General features: G+C 38.2%; 7 protein-coding genes across 7 annotated transcripts; all 7 read right to left on the bottom strand.

The window, feature by feature from the left end:
* Positions 1-96: 96 nt before the first annotated feature.
* On the bottom strand, positions 97-435 carry TM35_000072780 (zinc finger protein ZFP1; the record flags this gene model as incomplete). Its single annotated transcript, XM_029023724.1, has 1 exon — positions 97-435. One exon carries the CDS (start codon positions 433-435, stop codon positions 97-99), a length of 339 nt encoding a protein of 112 aa, XP_028884920.1.
* Positions 436-1,025: 590 nt separating this feature from the next.
* TM35_000072770 (endosomal trafficking protein RME-8) lies at positions 1,026-7,727 on the bottom strand (the record flags this gene model as incomplete). Its single annotated transcript, XM_029023723.1, has 1 exon — positions 1,026-7,727. One exon carries the CDS (start codon positions 7,725-7,727, stop codon positions 1,026-1,028), a length of 6,702 nt encoding a protein of 2,233 aa, XP_028884919.1.
* Positions 7,728-8,109: 382 nt separating this feature from the next.
* On the bottom strand, positions 8,110-9,744 carry TM35_000072760 (tRNA modification enzyme; the record flags this gene model as incomplete). Its single annotated transcript, XM_029023722.1, has 1 exon — positions 8,110-9,744. The coding sequence occupies one exon, from the start codon at positions 9,742-9,744 to the stop codon at positions 8,110-8,112; it is 1,635 nt and encodes a 544-aa protein (XP_028884918.1).
* A 507-nt stretch (positions 9,745-10,251) lies between these two features.
* Positions 10,252-12,216, bottom strand: TM35_000072750 (uncharacterized protein; the record flags this gene model as incomplete). The annotated part of the gene is made up of 1 exon (XM_029023721.1): positions 10,252-12,216. One exon carries the CDS (start codon positions 12,214-12,216, stop codon positions 10,252-10,254), a length of 1,965 nt encoding a protein of 654 aa, XP_028884917.1.
* Positions 12,217-13,039: 823 nt separating this feature from the next.
* On the bottom strand, positions 13,040-13,882 carry TM35_000072740 (uncharacterized protein; the record flags this gene model as incomplete). Its single annotated transcript, XM_029023720.1, has 1 exon — positions 13,040-13,882. One exon carries the CDS (start codon positions 13,880-13,882, stop codon positions 13,040-13,042), a length of 843 nt encoding a protein of 280 aa, XP_028884916.1.
* An 891-nt stretch (positions 13,883-14,773) lies between these two features.
* Positions 14,774-15,871, bottom strand: TM35_000072730 (zinc finger protein, conserved; the record flags this gene model as incomplete). The annotated part of the gene is made up of 1 exon (XM_029023719.1): positions 14,774-15,871. The coding sequence occupies one exon, from the start codon at positions 15,869-15,871 to the stop codon at positions 14,774-14,776; it is 1,098 nt and encodes a 365-aa protein (XP_028884915.1).
* Positions 15,872-16,428: 557 nt separating this feature from the next.
* On the bottom strand, positions 16,429-20,028 carry TM35_000072720 (phospholipid-translocating P-type ATPase (flippase); the record flags this gene model as incomplete). Its single annotated transcript, XM_029023718.1, has 1 exon — positions 16,429-20,028. The coding sequence occupies one exon, from the start codon at positions 20,026-20,028 to the stop codon at positions 16,429-16,431; it is 3,600 nt and encodes a 1,199-aa protein (XP_028884914.1).
* Between the last annotated feature and the right edge of the window lie 277 nt (positions 20,029-20,305).

Raw genomic sequence — 20,305 nt, 5'->3', positions numbered from 1 at the left:
TTTTTTTTTTTTTCCTTTCAACTCATTCATTATCCGTTCTGATCCCACCCCGTCCACTCTCTCTCTTCTCTCCTTTCATCTTTCATCCATTTCCGTTTATTCTTCGAACAAAACTCCACTGAAGCTGTACGGGTCGTGGCGGAAGCGCGAGGGGTATGCGGGGGGCAGCAGCAGTTCCGTCTCGACGGCCTCCGCGTACGGCGGCGGCGGCGGCATTTCGCCCTCCTCCACCCGCGCGGCCTGCGGCTCGGCGTCGCCGTGCGAGAAGGCGCAGTTCTCGCCGAAGGGGCAGGGGAGGCCCATCGCGTAGTTGCGGCACGTGCGGGTGCGGAACTTGCTGTAGTCAACACCCCTGCGGCCGTAGCGGGCGACGTTGTTGAAGCTCACGCTGTTCTCGGAGCGGGCATCAGAGTACGTTGGTGTTTGTGGGTGCATGGCCGGATGTTTATATATATTTTTTTTTTCACTTTCTTGTTCCTTTTTTTCCGTTCGGTCTGATTGGATGCTGGATTAAAAAAATTGAAAAAAAAAAAGTTGCGCTTGTGCTTGCTCAATGGAGTAGATGTTCTTTCGTTAAGGGTGTTCATCAGATAGATAGAGAAAGAAAGAAAGAAAGAAAGAAAGAAAGAAAAAGAAGAAAGGTCGAGATAAAAGAGAAACCAAGGATTAATATACAAAAAAGACACCCAAATACAAAAAAGAAAAAAAAAAATGAACAAACTCTACATTGGGATCATTTGAGAAGCGAAAAAGAAGGCAAGAAAAAAAAAACGGAAAATATGAAGTACAACTTTGCGAAAAAAAAAAAACAAAAAACAAATGAAGCTACAACATGTATAAAAGAAAACAATTCCATATCGATCACAATACAGAGTTTTCATTTCACTTTTCCCACTTTTTCCTTCCCAACCTCTCTCGTTGAAGATAAAATTGCTTCCACACGATGATGGTTCTCATATATTCACTATCACACACAGACACCAAAGAAGAAGAAAAAAAAAAGAGAATGTAAGCGTGAAGAAGTGTCACACTGGAGGTGGACCACTATCATTAGTAACGTCTTGGGTAGAGGGATCTGAAAGGGATATAAACAGCTGCTGCTGCCGTTGCTGAGGTCCACCCTCGATATATCCACCAAAGTGAATATTAGAAAGAAACAGATCATGACTCTGATCCTTATACTTTGACCACACCTTACTCTCCGCAAGAATACTCTTCAACCTCGGACCGTACAAAGGATCCTCAACACTATTCATTGCTTTCAATACTTTAATAATTAACGCACGTACAGCAGCAGGAGGTTGATCTCCACATGTCTGTGGTGTAACTCCTGCTTCCAACAACTCTAATAAGTGTTGTGGAAGTTGATTTTGCAAAGCAAGACGAATCATATTAGCTCGTTCAGAGGAACGTGAGAGTAAACGCTCCATTGTATCCATTAATAAAGGGAGTTGTGGCAATCCTGCCTTCATATAGGCAAGCAGAGAAGCCACAGGATCAAAACCTGCAAGACTCTCTACACATATACGAGAGGCACACTCCTCATGTACCCATTTAAGGGCATTTTCAGCTACTACCTTTTGATTTGATTCTAACAACTCAAAAAGTTTTTGAGCATAGCCAAGTGAAACGAGATGATCTGTAAGAACCGGAGATGTTTGTAGAAGGCGTAGTCCTGCATCTGCAATAAGAACAATCATTTCTGTATTTATATTCTCCTCTGGTTTCCCACACTCGGTTACAAATTTCTCCAAAAGTGATAAAAGAAATTCTTTGGGTTTACGTACATTCCACCCTGGTTGACTTAGGTAAAGTTTTAAATATACACCTCCTAATTGCAATTCTTCACCTGATTCTGCTAAAATATTCTCTGGGATTTTCCAGTAAGCTGTTGGATCATGTTGTAGCAATTCAACAATATCGGATTCACAGGCTATACATAATTCTACAAAACGTTGTTTACGTTCTTTATTCCACACAAGTTCAGGAGTTTCTTGCCAAGTATTTAAAAGTTGACAGGCATTCACAGGACTCTCTTTCATCATTTCTAAAAATACAGAAGGAATAAGTTTAGAAGTACGTAAGAATAGTTTAGGACCACATAATTTATCTGAAAAGGCTTTCGCTAAACACGTACAAACATCTTCTTTACACTCCTGCAATAACGAAGTACCAAGAATACGTAATAATACCGCATACAGTCCACGATCTAATGCCTGTTCTACCACACCACGATTGGAAAGGGCTACTCGTAAAAATGCCAAACAATTTGATTCCACAACTTCACCACAACGATGAATAGCAAGAATAACTTCTGTTACAGCCATATTACATTTACCAATAGCTTCTAAACAATTTAAATGATGAGAAACTTTTTCAAGAAGCTCAGAAGTTTTCAAAACAAGTGTATTATCATTGTAGGAAAATAATTTTAATAGTAAATCTACACTTTGCATTATAGTAGTGGTAACATCACTATTTGGGTATGCAATAAGAATATTTTTCATCGCCTCTACGACTAAAAAGACTCCAGTAGAACTATCATTATTTAATTTATATTTTAGAAATTTTATCATGGCTGTACAAAAGGCAGCAGGATCTTCAATAGGGAAAGTTGGCTGTTCATTATATAAGCGAACAAAAATACCTCCAACTATAAGTTCTTCCTTATGAGCAGAATAACTAAAACTGTTATCTGTATAAACTGGTAAATTTTCACTAAACATACCTGAATCACGACATTTTTCAGAGTTTATCGTAAGCATTTCTTGTAATTCACGACGGCAATTATTATTCCATAACATATATGGTGTATTATGATTACTATTGATTAGTTTTAATATTTCTTCTTCATTATGAGGAAGAAGTCTCATTTTTTGAACAATATATGGAGTTAAAAGTTTTTGTAACATATGAATCATTTCCGTATTTGGTTTAGTCTTTGGATAATCATTACTTGGTTGAATTCCTACTAAAGCATAAATAGCTTGAAGAGCATATACAGCTGCTCTATTGGCGAATAATTGTTTATGATGTTCTTCCTGCATTTCTACTCCACTTTCATTTAATGTATAATCATATCGAAAGAGGAATAACATTAAATGCCAAAGAGCTCCTTCTTTTAAAAGACATTCTTGTAAAGTTTCATCCACACAGAAAGATTGACATGCTTGAATACAAGCACGTGATAAAGCTACAGAATTTTCATAAGCAATTCCTTTAGCGACAAGATGAGAAATAATAGGATTATTAACAATATGATGTCTACAATCTGAAAATTCAGCAGCTACACGAAATGTATGTATACAATGTTTTGCAATTTTTACTTGATTCAAGTCATCTGTAGAATTAGGAGTAATACCTTCAAAACAACGTTGCAACACATTTGATAAAAGTTCAATACCACCTTCTTCTTGTAATTCATCCGCGTTAAGAGGAACATTTTGTACAGTAAAGTAACAGAGTTCTGTTGCTGGTTCCATAAGCACAACATCTTTTCGTAACATTTCTGAATCTTCATATTCTCCTCTAATAAGTTTTAACAATAATCCATATCCAGCATACTTGTATTGACTCATAATAGTACCGAATCGTCTAAATAAAATAGATTGGGTACGAAGTAAAAGGGCAATATTAGATGGATTAGGTTCATCAGAGTCTACTTTATCGGAAACTAAGAATTCATAAGCTATTTGAATACGTTCAAATTTTTCTCGTCCATCCGGATTTTTATCTGGATGATATAAGGCGGCCAGTTTAAAATAAGCTTTACGAACAATTTGTGGGGTTAAATGACTCTCTTGAGAATTAATTTCCAACTCTTGCATACAACCTTCACGAGTGAGTGGACTTGGTTGTTTATCTAATTCTCTTCTCCACGCCGCGAGGACTTCACACAAGAGAGCCACAGGATCCGAAACCGGCCAATTTGGATAATGTAATTCATCACAGAAATGACGTAAATAATATTGTGAACAAAATAATTCATTTCGAAGAGGTTCATACATCACACCAACAATTGGACAATATTGATAAATAGCACGATTATTACAGAGAAGTCGTGGGGTAAAATCAGAAATATGTCTAGAAATAGTTTCCACAAGAGAACGACGCATTTCTCTTCCCCAAATAGCCTCTGGGGTTTCATATTCACCAAGAAGAACATCTGCAAAAGACTCGGGACCATGATTGGCCAAATAACAAACAAGAGCAGGTGGAAGTAATGTACTGAGAAAACTATTTCGTATAATATCATTTTCATGTTGGAATTGAAATGCTTGACGAGAATGAGATAAATAGAGTAATCTACACATTGGAAGTACATCTGATCCAGTATACATGAGTGAAAAAAAGAATACACCCGTTAGGAAAAAACGTGATATGAGTGGGTTATCTTCCATAATAACATAAAGAAGTGAATGAACACGACTACAAATAGATGGATCAAATGTTAATAATAACTGTACAATATGTGGAAGTACTTGAGGACTAGAAAGAAAACGTTTCACTCGTGGAAGAGGTTGCATAATAGCCCCATTTACATCTTTGCTTGGATAATATGTACAAACTAATAAAAATATATCAAGAATAATACAAGATACCTCAGAAAATGTTAAAAGTTTATTACTTTTATTTGTAACAATACCCCAACGTAACTGAGGAACATCTTTAAATTCTTTCCATCCATTTAGTCCTTGTGCCCATACTTTTGTCTCATCATTTATTTCCTTTTCCACATATAATTCTTTTAAACGAGTATATGAGACTGGATCTTGTTTAATACCATTTTTAGTATAATACCATTCTTTTTCCTGATCTTGTAGTTCTACAGATAATCCAGAAGATTCAATAGCATTAGTTGGGTTATGAAGTTGAGGTCTATCAAGATGTAAATGTGCGATAGTAACGAGATCCACAAGTTGTTTAAGACCATCACAATCTAAAAATAATTTTACATTATGACGATCACGTAAAATTTCTTTAATAAATTTAAGTAAACGATCTCGAAAAATTGGATCCAATGTTGCTTCTAACATTTTCATTATATACTCTAAATCATTAAATTGCCCAATATCATTTGCATAATATTCATACAAAATAGTCATTCCATGTAAACAATCCAATTTAGTTTTATGCTCTTGTGTAAGAAGAAAACGATGGTACATATCATTAAAAAATTCTCGTGGTCGAGCAATAACTGGATTTTTTACTTCAAAAAGAAGACGTGGGTAATGTCGTCCAATTTTAAGTTCATCACTAAGACTTGGATACCGTACTTCAAATTCACGGTAATTCCATGCAATAGGAACTTCAGTACGAATACCTCTTCCCAATTTAAGTGCCTGCATTTCTCCTTCTAATGCCCCTCGCAATTCTTCTCGTGTTGTATGATTCCAAATTAAATCTGGTCGCATATGATCTTGTTTCAATTGATAAAATAACATTGGCCAATTTAACGTTGGTCGTACTCGTACTTCTCTAGGACGAACATAGTCTTTCTCTTCATGCGCAAAAGATGGATTATAATTCGTACCTTTTGGTAAAGTTTTACTTGGATGAAAACATTTTTTAAACCAACCAATTTTAGATTCCCAAAAAGTATTCGTCATAGCTACAACGGATCGTTTACGTTCTTTTTCCATTTCATCTTCTGGTGGTTCATCCTTTGATTGAAGGAAAAGAAGTAATGCTGGTGGAAATATACTACGCATTAAATCTTGCATATTAGTATTTTGATAGGTCCAATAAGCGATAAGTTGACGAGCTATATCACGTAATTCACGATTATTACTAAATGTAGCCAAATAAAGTTGACCAAGAATTCCACCTTCTGTTAATGATGCGTCTTGCATAGCTGTAAATTGTTCCTTCGTTCCTTCTTCCATAATTACACGAATAATTTGACCTGCACTATAACTGATAGCGTTACAATTATGCTGCATAAGAGTAAAAAGATCTTTCCCATTTATATCAACCATATTTTTCATTACATAAGTAAAAACTTCAGCTTCTGTTGTTTCACAGTAAGGTGGACAAAGTGCATAGACAAAAAAATCTAATAATGATAGAACAACAAGGGAAGCACTTTCTGATATTGTATAATTATGTAACATCATCATTAATTCCTTCACTAATCTTTCATGTTTAAGAATACGATTTTTATTCATTTTCTCATGTATTAATTCATAATGATTATGATGTGGTGTCATAAGAACACATAAAAGATCAATAACTGCATGAGAAACTGCAAGATTATTTACCTTAAGTGCATTCATAGAAACATATTCAATAGTTTTAATAAGTGAAGGTACAATTGCAGCTGAACTAAATCCAATACGAGTAACACATAAACGTCTAAGGGCATAAAATTGTTGTACAATAACTATTGGATCATCACTAATAGGGAAATTATTTAATAAAGCCATTAAAGCTTCAAATATCATCTTTTCCCGATTTTCAGCGAATAATCCATCACGATTTTCTGTAAAACGAAGACCACTAAATTCAATATTAGCATTAAAAAATTCTACTACTTCCAAATAAGTCATAGCCACATGACCACCTCCTTTAAGAGGATCTATAAGACAATTAAGTAGTGTACTTTCAATTTCTTCTGAGAGAAGTACACGAAAAGGTGCGGCACGTTTCCCACGATCTAGATTTTTTACAACTACTGAAACATTAAGGTTTTGTACTGCACGACAACAGTGAAGAAGATGTGCTAAGAGAGCATCCCGTACAGGGGAAGTATAAACTTTGGTAATAGATGGTTCCTTATATTGAATCATAAACCGCTGTTCATCCTCTTCAGAGCGCACCAACGCGTATATATCTGCAAAGAAGGAAAGACTTGTCGTATTATATGTGGCCGGATCCATTTCCAGCAGACACTCTTCTGTAGTGGCAAGCAGCCGTGGAAGTCGCTGCTGGTGTTTTCGCGTGCATTTCTCTGCGGGGAACTCTGCGAGGGGCGCCAGTGCGTGGCGGGGGACGCCGAGGCGGTCGGCGTCGAACTGCCGGGCGGCGAGCGGGCGGGCGGCGGCGGGCGGCGGGAGGCCAACGAAGCGGCGGGCGGCATCGGCGATGGCCTTCGCGACCCGCTGGGGGTCGTCCGTCTCGTAGAGGTGGAGCCGCAGCTGCGGGCCGTGGAGGAGGACGAGGCTGCGGGGGCGGTCGGCCACGGCGCTGAGGCCCTTGAGGTTCATGAAGAGATATTCCCCCACCACCCGCCCGCCGGCGTCCAGCTGCTCCACCGCGACGGTCGTGATGCGGAGGTGGCAGTCGCGGTACTCCTCATCACTGCAGTACTTGCGGGCCGCGTAGACATGATCAGAGGCATGGGAGGGGTACTGAGGGTCAAATAAGGCGCGGTTGCGCTGCACATCCGTGAGTAACTCCGCACGTTCCATTGCAGTATTACAGTGAAAGTGTAACGTCTCACTTTTCGCTATTTTGCCAGTGATAAGAGAAAAATCAGTTAAACTATTTGCGGTTGGTACAACATCTACAAGGTGATGTTGATAATCCCATCGATTAGTAACATAAAATATACTTTGAGGATTAATTGTTGCGATATGCCTATTTCCGATACAAAAGATACGCATGTACTTTCCTTTCCATGAATTCTTGATAACGGTGTGACGAGAAGTATATTCCTCAAATGAACCACCACGTGCTCCAGTTTCACGGTTAACAATCCGTGGCACACCCGTTTCTTTAGTATTCATTCTGTTGCTATGTTTTAACTAAGAAGGGCAAATATATATATATATATATATATATATATATATATATGCCTGTACGTCTGAGTTTAAATAATAACGCGAGAGAAAAGAAAAAAGAAAAAATAAATTACAATTAGGGAAATATTCTCTATAAAAATATTTTATAGTATATATTTACGTTACAGTTAATTATATAGGTAATTAAAGTAACAAAATACAACAGGAAAATTCTGTTTTGGCGCACATGTCCATTTAAAGTAAAAGTAAGAAGGAATTTCCAGGTAAAAATACGTACCCACACACACACACACACCACTCTTACACCTTTTACCCGTTTTCGTTTTTATTTTTCCTTTTTTTTTTTGTCTTTTTATTCCCATCAACGCTACTGGTTATTACGCGCCCTATACGCTCTTGTTACTCCCGAAGCGATTAATGCCGCTACAGCTGCCGCCGCTGAAACAGTGCCTAAAGTAAAAACACCTAATGTGAACCTTGAAATTTGGTGTCCTGTAGTTTTTGCTGATGTTATCGCCATGAAACGTTCCCATCGGCTATGTAAAACTCGTCCTACAACGCTGTATTTTGATGTTGAAGTGATGACAACAGTAACTGTATCTCCCATTCTGGCATCCTTAGGATCAACAAGTACTTGAACATAATTTTTTGTGTGTCCAACAAGGTGATGCTTATCGTGAGCAGTTTCTAACAACGTAACAGTATGCACCTCACCAACCATGTTATCGTACGTACGGTACGAATTAAAAAACTCAGTCAGTTCAGATGTACGTTGTTTTGCTATTTCTTTTGATATCTGTTTCATTGCCGCTGCAGGAGTATTACGGCGAGGATAAAAACGAGTAATATTCAGAATAGGAAAAAGAATCTTTTCACAGAGTTCCATCGTCTCGCGCCACTCCTTTTCTCCCTCACCAGGGAATGCACAGATGATATCAGTAGCGATAGACACATTTGGTACAATACGTCGGATATGTTCTACACATTCATAAAATTCCTCAACACTGTATTCTCTCTGCATTGCATCTAAAATATGATTAGATCCAGACTGTACAGGAATATGTACAAACTCGTACACATTTGGATGTTTAAGAAGTGCCGCAAAATCATCTACATGACGAAGTAAATAGGGTGGGTTACTCATCCCTACACGCATCATAACACTTGTCCCTTCTAATTCTTTAACCGCTGCACGAAGGAGTGAAACAATATTTGTACCAATATCAACACCATAAGCACCAACATCTTCTGATGTTAATCTTATCTCTCGTACTCCTTCTCGTACTACATCTCTTATACGAGAGATAATACTTGAAATAGGCCAACTTCTCAAATCTCCACGAGCTTGTTTTGTTTTACAATACGTACAATGATTTAAACATCCCACATTGATGGGAATAATTTCAATGTACTTATTTCGACGAACCTTTGGAAGATCTAATGAAGGAAGTTCTTCAGATCCCTGAGTATGCTGAGTTTGTTGCTGTTCACCGGCGCCAATAAGACGAACACAATTTCCCTGTAATGCTTCGTACACAACGTGAGCGACACGATCAATACTCCGAACTCCAATCACACTAACATCGTCCCACTGTGTGTTCTTTGGATCTGCCTGCGGAACACATCCGGCAACGATGAGGGGTTTCCCAGTGGCACGTACCCGGTTCATCATTGTAATGAAGTGTTCCTCGCTTGGGCTCTTCACAGTGCAGGAGTTAAGAAGATACACATCGGCGTGGTCAAAGACGTCTGTGATGCGGTAGCCGGCCTGCGTGAGAAGACCCGCCATGTACTCCCCATCACTCACGTTGTGGCCGCAGCCGAAGGTGTGCACGAACACCGTCGCGTTGCCGGGAATGCCGTCGCCGTAGTCGTCCCGCAGGGCCGTTGGCTCCCGCCGCCGCCGGGCATTCACAACCGCCGACCGGCCGGCAGCCGCAGCCGCAGTGCCCACGCCGCCGCTGCCGTTGACAAAGGCATCCTCCATGTCCACACCCTCCATCTCAGCAACACAGACAAAGTGAGTGAGTGACTGACTGAGAGTGTAAATAAATAAATAAAAAAATAAAAAGGGAAAGACGAACGGAGAAGCAAAACCAAACACCGTACAGATGTTAAAAATGGGAAAAAGAAGAAAAGAAAAACATTTCAAGAGAGTAAGCAAAACAAAAGAAGAAGAAAAAAAAAAAACAATTTGAGAAAGTGGGAAAAAAAACACACACACAGAGAGAAATAATATATAAAAATGAAAGAAACAACTACAAAAAAAAGTCAAGATAACGCCTTTACAGTGACAAAATGCATCTATACAGAAACACAGTCAAAGTAATACATACCATTTCTTTCTTTTTAATTCGTAAAATAAATAATAATAATAAAAAAAACATTTCCAGATTCCTTGCTTCTTAAAGTTCAGATAATAACGAGAAGAAAACAAGAAAAATAAATAGGGGCTAAAGAAGCTACAGAGATTGAGCTACAAGCTTCCCTAACCCCATATTCACAATAATTACTCCATCGATTTATCCAAGGGAAAGTACAATCTTAGAATGAAACGTAGCATAATAAAGCAAACGTCTATTACCAAAAGCAAAATCAAAAAGACATCAGATCCAAGCATGAAAAGTCGAAAACGTCGTATTTTAATATTTGCTAATTGTTGAAGTAAAGCATCACTTTTGGCACAATACCAAGATAAAAGTTGCTCAGATGAATTTTGTCTCTCTGAAAGTTCATAATATTCATCTAACCAGGGCATTTCCCAAAGGAATTCAGGTGTATCACGTAGTGCGGTAATAGCTACAAGTGATAAATGTAATTCTCCTTCAAGATGTGCTATTTGACGTCGTGTAGAAAAATAATCAAGAAGTCCTCTAATATCAGAAGGTATTGATAAGACATGTTTTTGTAATTTCTGTGTCATACTATCAAAAAAATCAACAACCGCAGTACGACCGAGTGAATAAGATACTGTTAACATAACTTGAGTCCGAAGTGGAGCCACATCTGGAATAAGATAATGATCAAAACAGAGATGAGTAGCAAACCTATCAAGAGCATCTTTTTTTGTGGCAGCTGAACTAGAATCGTATTGTTCATCCAATTCATAAGAACACCAAAAAGGAAATAATTCATCTATACTTTTTTGAGAATAACGTTCTTTAATTGCCTCACTAACATAAGAACAGCCAGATGATAAAAAATCATCTTCCACTATCCAATGATCTCGACGGTTTAATCCCCACCATACCACAACTCCGTATGGAAATAAAAATAAATCAAAAACATGATGTGATGAAACATGCAATACATTAAAAATAATAGAAGCTTCATATCCACGACGTTTGTAAATAGCAGCAAGAGCATCTAAATCAAAGGCATTCGCTACATAACTATAACTAATACTTCCAATACGACTAGAGATAGCATGATAACCACGCGGACCTCTAATAGTACGACGTCCTTTAGTCCTCTGTAAAGGGCGTCGTAGTGTTACACGATCATCTACAGGTGATACTGCAAATATTGATTGATAACCTTGAAGGTAATCAAAAACAGTTCCATTAGTTGCCGCAAATTGTTCATCCCATTGCAAGGCTTCACGAATTGACTGAAGTGTTACACTACCAGTAGGACTATTAATAATTACGTTAATAATATGATTACGTGGATCTTCAGGTGTTTCATATTTCATTCGTTCCACTATATTATTATTATTATTATTATTATTATTATTATTATTATTATTATTATTATTATTATTATTATTATTATTATTATTTTCTAATGCACTATCACCTATTCGAAGATTATTTGAATCAGAAACTACATCACTCAAATCCTTCATTTCTACAGCTACTGGATCTTCATGTAAGACGTTAGTACGATTATCAGTTAAAAGCAATAATGGTGATATAACCTTATTATCTCTTTGTATGATAGTATTAGATTCTTCCATTACAGTCTCTGTTTGTGGATCTAATAAACATCCAGGTAAACGATTAGTAGAACTTCCCCAATCCCTTAAAGAGTCACTGGGAACACTTGAAATTTCTGATTGCATTACCTGCGCGACGACGTCTCCATAGTAAGTCTGATAGCTTTGATATGGACTACGCGGTTTTGACAATACTGATCCCTCGTGGGAAGTGTTAGCAGATACTGAACTGCTTGATCGAGACTGACTTCGCGATTGAAATGGTGAATCAACCTTCTCACGTCCCTCATGTTTGTGTTTGTGCTTATGTATTTCCTGTTGTTGTTGTTGTTCTTGTTCTTGCTGAGTATACTTATCTCTCTCTTCTTTTTCTTCCATTTCTTCCTTTTCGATTCCACTTCTCGTTTGTTGTTCTGTGCTCAGCACCCGTGAGCGCCACCGCCTCGGGGTTTTTGATTGTGCGTAGTCGGAGCGGTCGCTGTGCAAACTATACGCGGAGCCGGAGCTCTCATCATCGTCCCCGTGCCGTCCACTCATCACACCAGAGCAGCAGCTGAAAAACTAAAATCTCCCCCATATATATATATATATATATATATATATATATATATATCACCATCATACCCAAGAAAAATGAAGAAAGAAGGAAAGAAAGTTTTTTTTTTTTTTTTCTTTTTGGAGAACTGTTTACAGAGAATGACAGTTGAAGAGAATAAGAACAGTGCACAACAACTGAAATGAGAGGTACAATAAATAAAAAATAAATATAGTGGCTGCATCACGGTCCGACCAATAGACCATACTCTGTAAAAAAATAAAATAAGTGGTTCCTACAACCACACAGAGAGAGAAAAGATAGAGTGATAAAAAAAAAAATAGAACTAAACAAAAATCAAAGAAGAAGAGAAGAAAAACAGTATTCTCCTATAAACTACAACACATCCACAATAATAAATACAGAGGGTTCACATCGCCACAATTCTTTCCCCTCTTCTTCTCTACCTACTCTACAGCTAACACAGCAACAATAATATCCAAACATTACTCAACATCACTAAACCCATATACTCCATAAATGAATTTATGAAGTATATATATATATATATTCAACCCAAAAAACAAATACCCTTACCCACCCTCTTTCCCAGACTCCCATAAAGGCTAACTCTTCACTTGCTACAAGATGAAGTTAAAAAAAAAAAATAATACTCCAAGAAGAAGAACAAGAAAATAAAAAAAAAAGAGAAGAACATACTTCTTATTTTTTTACTTGTTTCTCTCCTTTACTAACTCTCACAAATATTTTACTATATATATATATATATATATATATATATATATATATCTTTCTTTTCTCATTCTAGTACCCAAAACCCACACGAGTTCCATGGTGAGGCGCTACTATGGGCTGTAAAAGAGAAAATACACCAAAGCTAACCGCCATCATTGGTATTTCTTTTCGCAAGGTAGGAAGAAGACCCCGACAAATAGCAGAATCATGAATAACAGTTTGATGATAAGCATGAGCAGAGAATGGGTAACAAAGCGTAGATGCGACACCAGCAGCAACACCACCTACCACAGTGTTTCCAATAGCTACAGCAGCATAGTTCTCAGGGTTAAAGATATCATTACCATTTTTATCCTTTTCTATATTAATTGGGATTATGCGATTACGCTCACAGAAACGTCGTAACCCCTCAAAAACGGTCATAAGTGTTCCAAAGTAAATAGCGTTAGCCAAAAGAGGAGGTGTGGTGTAGAAAAACTGTAACACCGTCTTGCTCTTGAATCGTTGACATGTTTTCAAGAAACTTTCACCCGTGCGAAGAGAATCATCACGTACACGGTTTACAGGATTACATATGAGTCGCATCATAAATCCAGCGAATGCTCCGAGTATAAAAGTTGTAAATGCCTTAAATGCAGGATCATGTTCAGTACCAGGGAGTAGTTGGGAGGCCAAAGGGACATAAAACCACATAAGGAGACCAAACTGCGGCATACGTCGGTAACATGCCTGCGCCGGACCTTTTACACCTCCTTTATCAAATGGAATTGCGGCTGCTCGTCCAGCTAATCCTGCTAAACCACCACTGAGGAAAACATAAGGATCGGTAAAAATAATGGCACTCCGTCGCTGGATCTTGTGCAGTCGGTCAAAAGCCCATGTGACCCCACTACAGAAAACAGCGAAGCACATAGTTTCAAATAAATAACTATGTTTCTATTTCGATACACGACCAAAACCTCTTTAAAGAAACTCTAGAGTATTGATAATTCGTGTCTTCTCTTACTTCTTTTTTTTTTTTCTTTCTTTATGATTAGAGTGTCCCAAAAATGATCTCCTACCACCCTCACCCCCCTTAAATCTCTAACACTCCAAATATTACAGTCACTCTAGAAAAGTAAAATAGAAAAATGAAATAAATAAATAGCAACAACAACAATAAATTAAAAAAAAAATACAAATATTGGGGCAATATTTTTATTTAGCACATTATACTCCACCTAAAAATCACTACAACAAGAAAAGTTTCCAAAAACAATTCACAGGGTGCATCACACGCCCAATGTAATGTTAGTCATCGTGAAGCGAAACAAAGTAACAAAAAGAAAGAAGACTTCACGAAATTCATCAACTACTTTATTCGCTTTGCAATCCTTTGTTCTTCTTCTTCTTTTGCGATTCCTCTTGCTCCATATGTTTTATCCTTTTCTCTTATTGTTTTTTTTTTTTTAATTCCTTTCTTTTTCTCACTTCATATCTTCTCTCCCCTACGCACTAACAACAGCAATATGTGACACGAACCAAATACAATCACCAACCCCATCACATACACTTTCAGAAGGAAAAGTGAGAAGAAAAAAAAAAAAAAAAAAGGAAAAGAAAAAGGAGGAGAAAGAAAATTCCATCTTTTTGAAAAAGGAAAATGAGCAGTGAAAAGCAGTAACCTTAATGAGGTTTTTTTCCGGTGAGTCTTTCTATAACTTTGCCCCCTTCCCCTGCCCCTTTCCTCAATGTGAGTTTTTTTTTTTTTTTTTTTTTTTTTTTTGAGAGGTTATTTCCCCTCTCCCATATCATTTTTATACTTTAGTTGACCTGTCCTTCACCATCGTAGCCCTTTGGATGGAGTTTATTGCTGCGTAAGCTCACCTTCAGCTGGTGTCTAAGATACAATCCCTGCTGCTGGTGTGCCATCTGCTTGGCGGCGTTGTTCTGCACGCGCATCACCTCCTGTCGCTCGCGCCTGGCGACGGCGAGAGCCTCCTGCTCGGCGGCGAGAATCGCGCGTCTCTCCGTGGCGGCGGCCTCCGCCTCGCGCCTGCGGGGGAGCGGCACGTCGGCCTCGCGCCGGAGGATCGCCCGGCGGGCGCCGCGGGTGTGGAGCTCGACGGTGGCTGGACTGCCGGCCGCGGCGGCCCCGCTGTCGAGGCGGATCGCGTAGAAGGCATCGTACTCGGGGCCGAGCACCAGCCGCCCGTGATTCTTCTCCTGCATGTGCGCCCGCAGCGCCTCCAGCGAGTCGAAGGAGCGCGTCTTCTCGCCGCAGACAAGACAGATCAGACCGTTCGTCTTGCGGGCAAGGTACGACAGGAGTCCACTCACATCACTGCAGTGGTGGCGGAGGGGGATGGTGAACTCGTGAGCCGCACTCATGTGTCGCAGGTTTTCCTCAATATCGGTAGACAGGAGACCACAGAAAAGGCAGCGCTCTTCAGTTACATCCTCTTCACGATCTTCTAATCCCACCTTGTCAGTTTTCTTAGCAGTTGGATAAGACGCTGGCACCTTGAGACGCTTGGCATTGTGACGACGGTGCAGTCCAATAGCTGCACTGCCCAATGATGTGGAAGTGAGTGCAGTGGCTGCATCTGAGTCGCGTGCGAGAATACGCTGCTCCTTCTTCATGAGATGAGCTGTTGAGCGAACATGGGCTTGTAAAGTCTGTACAGAATGAAACGTCTTTTTACACAATTTACAGGCAAATGATGGACGTCCATTTTCATCTGTATCATCATACTCAGCCCCACGTAGGTGTTTGAACTCTTGCGCGGTTAGTGGTCGTTGTCCTTCTACACGCAGACGCACATTGTGTAAATGATATTCGGACTCATAATGTTTGCGCACAGCTTCAGCTGATTCAAATACGGCATTACAAGTCCCACAACGTGGTACAAGTGTTGTCATTTTTCTCTCCCAGAAAAAAAATATAAATATAAATATATACGTACGCTTCTTTACGAAGGAAAGAAAGACTGCTAAACTGGAAATGCAGGGGCCCTGTGGTGACTCTTCTTCTATATTAATCAAGGCAGAACAAAAAAAAAGAAGAAAGAAAGATGAAGTGCGAATAAAACAATAAAAAAAGAATAAACACAAAAACAAATAAGGCAATATACACTAGTCTAAGAGTAAAGATGTTATTTCTTTTTTTTTCTTTGTTTGTTTTGTTTCTCATACTCAACAAGCACTGTGAAGTTAAGACAAAAAAAAGTAATGAGCACAGGTAGAAAAACATAAACATATATAAATTTGTATGTATATATATGTATATATATGTATATATATATATATATATATATAATACTTAAATACATATATTTATATTAAAAAAAAAAAGTAATATAATTAAAAGAAAGAAAAAAACATATCTCATATCTATATATATATATATATATATATATATACGTTTTTTTTTCTTTTAAAGAACACCAAGCGAGGGGCACAAGAATTGATAAACCTAGTTAGCACAGTTCATTCACACCACGCGTAGGTTGTGTGTTAGACATATAGTATGAGGGTTCCTCCGGTACGCATAAAAGCCAGCGATTGAGTCGAGACAAGCAAGATCCAAATCCGTAATGTGGAACACGTCGCATACGATTCCAAATTTCTGATGTACGAAGGGCATCACGCGGATCTGGAATCCAAATTCTTCGAATAACCATCAATCCAAACACCGGTAGAACCAAAACAGCTGCAATACCAAAAGCTGTAAGTAGAGATATTATATTCATAGTTTTTCCCCAAACACCATAATATTGACCACGAGATAGATGAGAGTATAAAGCGGTTATACCTGCATAAACTGGAGGCATTCCAAATATCCATATTGCATTGAGAAATGTTATAGAATGAGACTCCAATATCAACGTTATCATTTGGGATAAAATAAGGGCAGAATAAGCCACTGAAAAAGTTACATCTTTAGATGCAGAAATACCAGAATCTGCAAATGCAAAACTTGAACCAAATATACTCAAAACAAGCCATAGTGTTACCACAGATTGAACAATACCACGACAGATATAAATGATAAAAAATTCAACAATATTCATATCTGTAGCGTGACGTGTCATTTTATATAAAAAGGGATGTCTTTCAAGAACAGTTCGTGGGGCAATACGATCCAAACAGAAAAACAAAGTCTGAGGAAGTGTATAAGCTCCATTCCATAAAGTAAGACTAAAACTGTTCCAAAAGGTTCCACCAGAAACGTATGTTCCAACAACATTAAACGCAAGTTGAATAAAACTTATAAGCATAGACTTATAAAAGCTATACTTTATCACATATGCCGTACGTGTATAGGCCAGTTGTCCATGAACAAAAAGAAGTGCTCGAAGATCTGAAAAACGTGTAATTGAAAAATCTGCCGCACGAGCAGCTTGTTTACCTTCTTTTCCCACAATACCAACACCAACATGAGCTTCTTGCAGCATCGCCACATCATTTCCACCATCACCAACAGCCAAAGTCATAAATCCTTTAGAACGTACAAATTGGGTAACTGCAGCTTTTTGACTGGGTGTTACTCGAGCACAGATAACACTTACACAGGCATCACTTAAAATTGTAAATCGTTCGGCAAGAGAAGGTGTATTAAGAATACGTTCCAGAACTGTACCACCTTCAACCACCAATACAGTAGGAGTATTTCTTTCGCGAGGAGATGTCAAGGTATTATATCCACTCCTTTCTGGTCGAGATTTTGAACCAGTACAATCAATACTTGATAAAGAATCAACATCACAGGTTACCTCAGAATCCATAACATCTGCAGGTGAGAAAGGTCTTCCATCACTTACTTCTTCTCTTCTTATACCTGATCCAGGAGGTAAAGAAAGTTCCATCATATGTTTTTCCCACGCGTTCTCATCATTGTCATTATTATTTTTATTTTTCCCTCCTGAGACAATGCGCAACACACGGTTACTTGGATTATATAAACCACAAGAAAGAGCAATTTGTTCAGCGGTTTGTACCTTATCACCTGTAAGCATCCAAACTTTAATTCCAGCTTGAAGAAAGTCTTGAACAGTTTCTTTAACGGAATCTTGTAATTTATCCTCAATAGCAGTAATACCTGTAATTTGAACTCCAGTTTCCATTTTTGAACGTAATTCTTGTAATTTTTCACGTCTTCCATGTAAAGTAAGTTCCGCAGCTTTTACTTGACTTAGAAAAGATTGAAGTTCTTCTTTTTCAATTTTCTTTTCAGCCACCACCAATGTTCGTAGACCTTGCATTGCATAAGTTTCAAGATGAGAGTTTAAAGTATCTTGCCATGACATCCTTCTTGTTCTTGAACCCATTCCTAATGGTGACGAGGAAGGTTTTGTTCTCATTTCAAGTATTCGATCATCTGCTCCCTTTACAAAATAATAAATAATTCCTGTAGACTTTTCTTCCACAATAACACCCATAGTTTTTAGTTCAGATGAAAAAGGAAATGTGTAGTGATGAATCCATTTCTCTTCTACTCCATTAACATTAAGAACATATTCATGTACGTCACGATGTATAAGTTTTACATGAAGATGTGAAGCCCCACGGCATAAAGCCTCTTCATCAGGGGATGCTGCTTGATATTGTATAGAGTTAGAAGGAACATCTTGCAGAGGATTATTAGATTTGGATACTTCTACAGAATTACATAGAGAAAGAATTCGTCCAAAGTGTAAAACTCGTTCATCTGTTGGAATTTTTACCATTGTTGTACTATTATTTTCTTCTCCTTCTACTTTATTCTGATGTAAAGAAAATCGTTCATCTCCAACACTTACATAAAGAAGTTCCATAACATTTTGTGTCATTGTTCCAGTTTTATCTGAGAGAACATAATCTATTTGGCCAAGATCTTCCAAAATACCAGAATTTTTAACTCGACATCCTTCACTTTCGGGTCCTCTATGTTTCATCGTCTCATCCCACTCAACAGTCATGGCCATATAATATTTACTCATATCCACCACAAATTTAAAAGATACAGGAATCATTACAGTGGTCAATAGGAAAAAACGAAGTGGGTATATAATAAAGGGTACAGAAGCTTCATTACGTGGTACTTGTAAATACCAATAATGGTTTTCCACATCTCTGTTTAAAAGATATCCGGTTATACCAAAGGCAAAAGCATTTAATATTTGACAACAAAAAACAAAAATTGCATATTTTGAAACATCTTGATCAATTTTTGCCCATTTTACAGGTGCAGGTCGTTTATTCATACCACATTTAGTCTCATCACCAGTATATACGGCTACACAAATAATAGATTTGGTATTTTTTAATCGACATGACTGTGGAAGAAGATGATGATGTGTAAGAGAAATTTGTGAGGGATGTTCATTTCTTTCAGATTCCGTAGTATAATGAAATTCTGCACGTGCATCAAATGATTCAATCATAGCTGAAGGAGGAGGACAAATAAGTTTCAAACGAGAAAGTTTTTCCATAAGAACTTCACAAGAATCATCTAAATGTATAATATGTGGATCACGATTAACAGCTTCAGCAGCCACTTCAGGATCTCGTTCTTCTTCTGGAGTACGAATATGAGGAAATACAATTTCTTTCGGTTTTAAATCGAGTTCACCATCCAGATTATCTGTCCTTATATAAACAGTTTGAGAACTTGCGGCCACTACAACCACATCACATGGTAATTCTTCATTTTCTTCCAAGAGAATAACATCTCCAACACGTATAGTATAATTACGACGTAATTGCCAAGACATTGTATGTGGATTAAGTACATGGCGTTTTTTATTATTATATAGTGCATCCTGTCGATGACGTTTAATATCATCATAACCCTCCTTTAGTGCAGTTAGACTGAATGCAAATGCAAGTGGTAGTATAGTAGAAAGTGGACTCACAGGCGCAATAACGGAGATAAACTGTAGGCATGCCACCAATAAAAAGTAAAAATTTAATGGACGGCGAAATTGTTCATATAAGTTCAGAAATACAAAATTATAAAGAGTATAACGACTGTTCTTTACAGTGTTATCAGGGTGTGCTGCGGCCACCGTTGGGTCTAGGGGAGTAATTGTTCGCATGCTTGAAACGCACAACTCCCGCTTTCGCTGTTCAGCGTGATCGTGACGCAGTCCAAAAGTGACAAGAACAGTAGATATGAAAGCGAGTACAGAGCGAAGAAAACGTAGACACTTACTAACACAGAAACGAACGTGAACAAGACGAATGCCCTGATGTTGTTTCCTGTTTGTAAAAGACTTATCTTCTGTTTCTTCACTGCTGCCGAACACAGACACCACCGCTTCCCCGAAGCGGTTAGAAGCAAAAGACGCCACCGTAAAGCCAAGGGTTTTTTTA

The sequence above is a fragment of the Trypanosoma theileri genome, assembly GCF_002087225.1.
Source record: "Trypanosoma theileri isolate Edinburgh chromosome Unknown TM35_Tth_7_V1, whole genome shotgun sequence".
NCBI classification, from domain to species: Eukaryota; Euglenozoa; class Kinetoplastea; order Trypanosomatida; family Trypanosomatidae; genus Trypanosoma; species Trypanosoma theileri.
The sequence above is the reverse complement of the archived record's forward strand: the minus strand, read 5'-3'. Positions and strand labels throughout refer to the sequence as shown.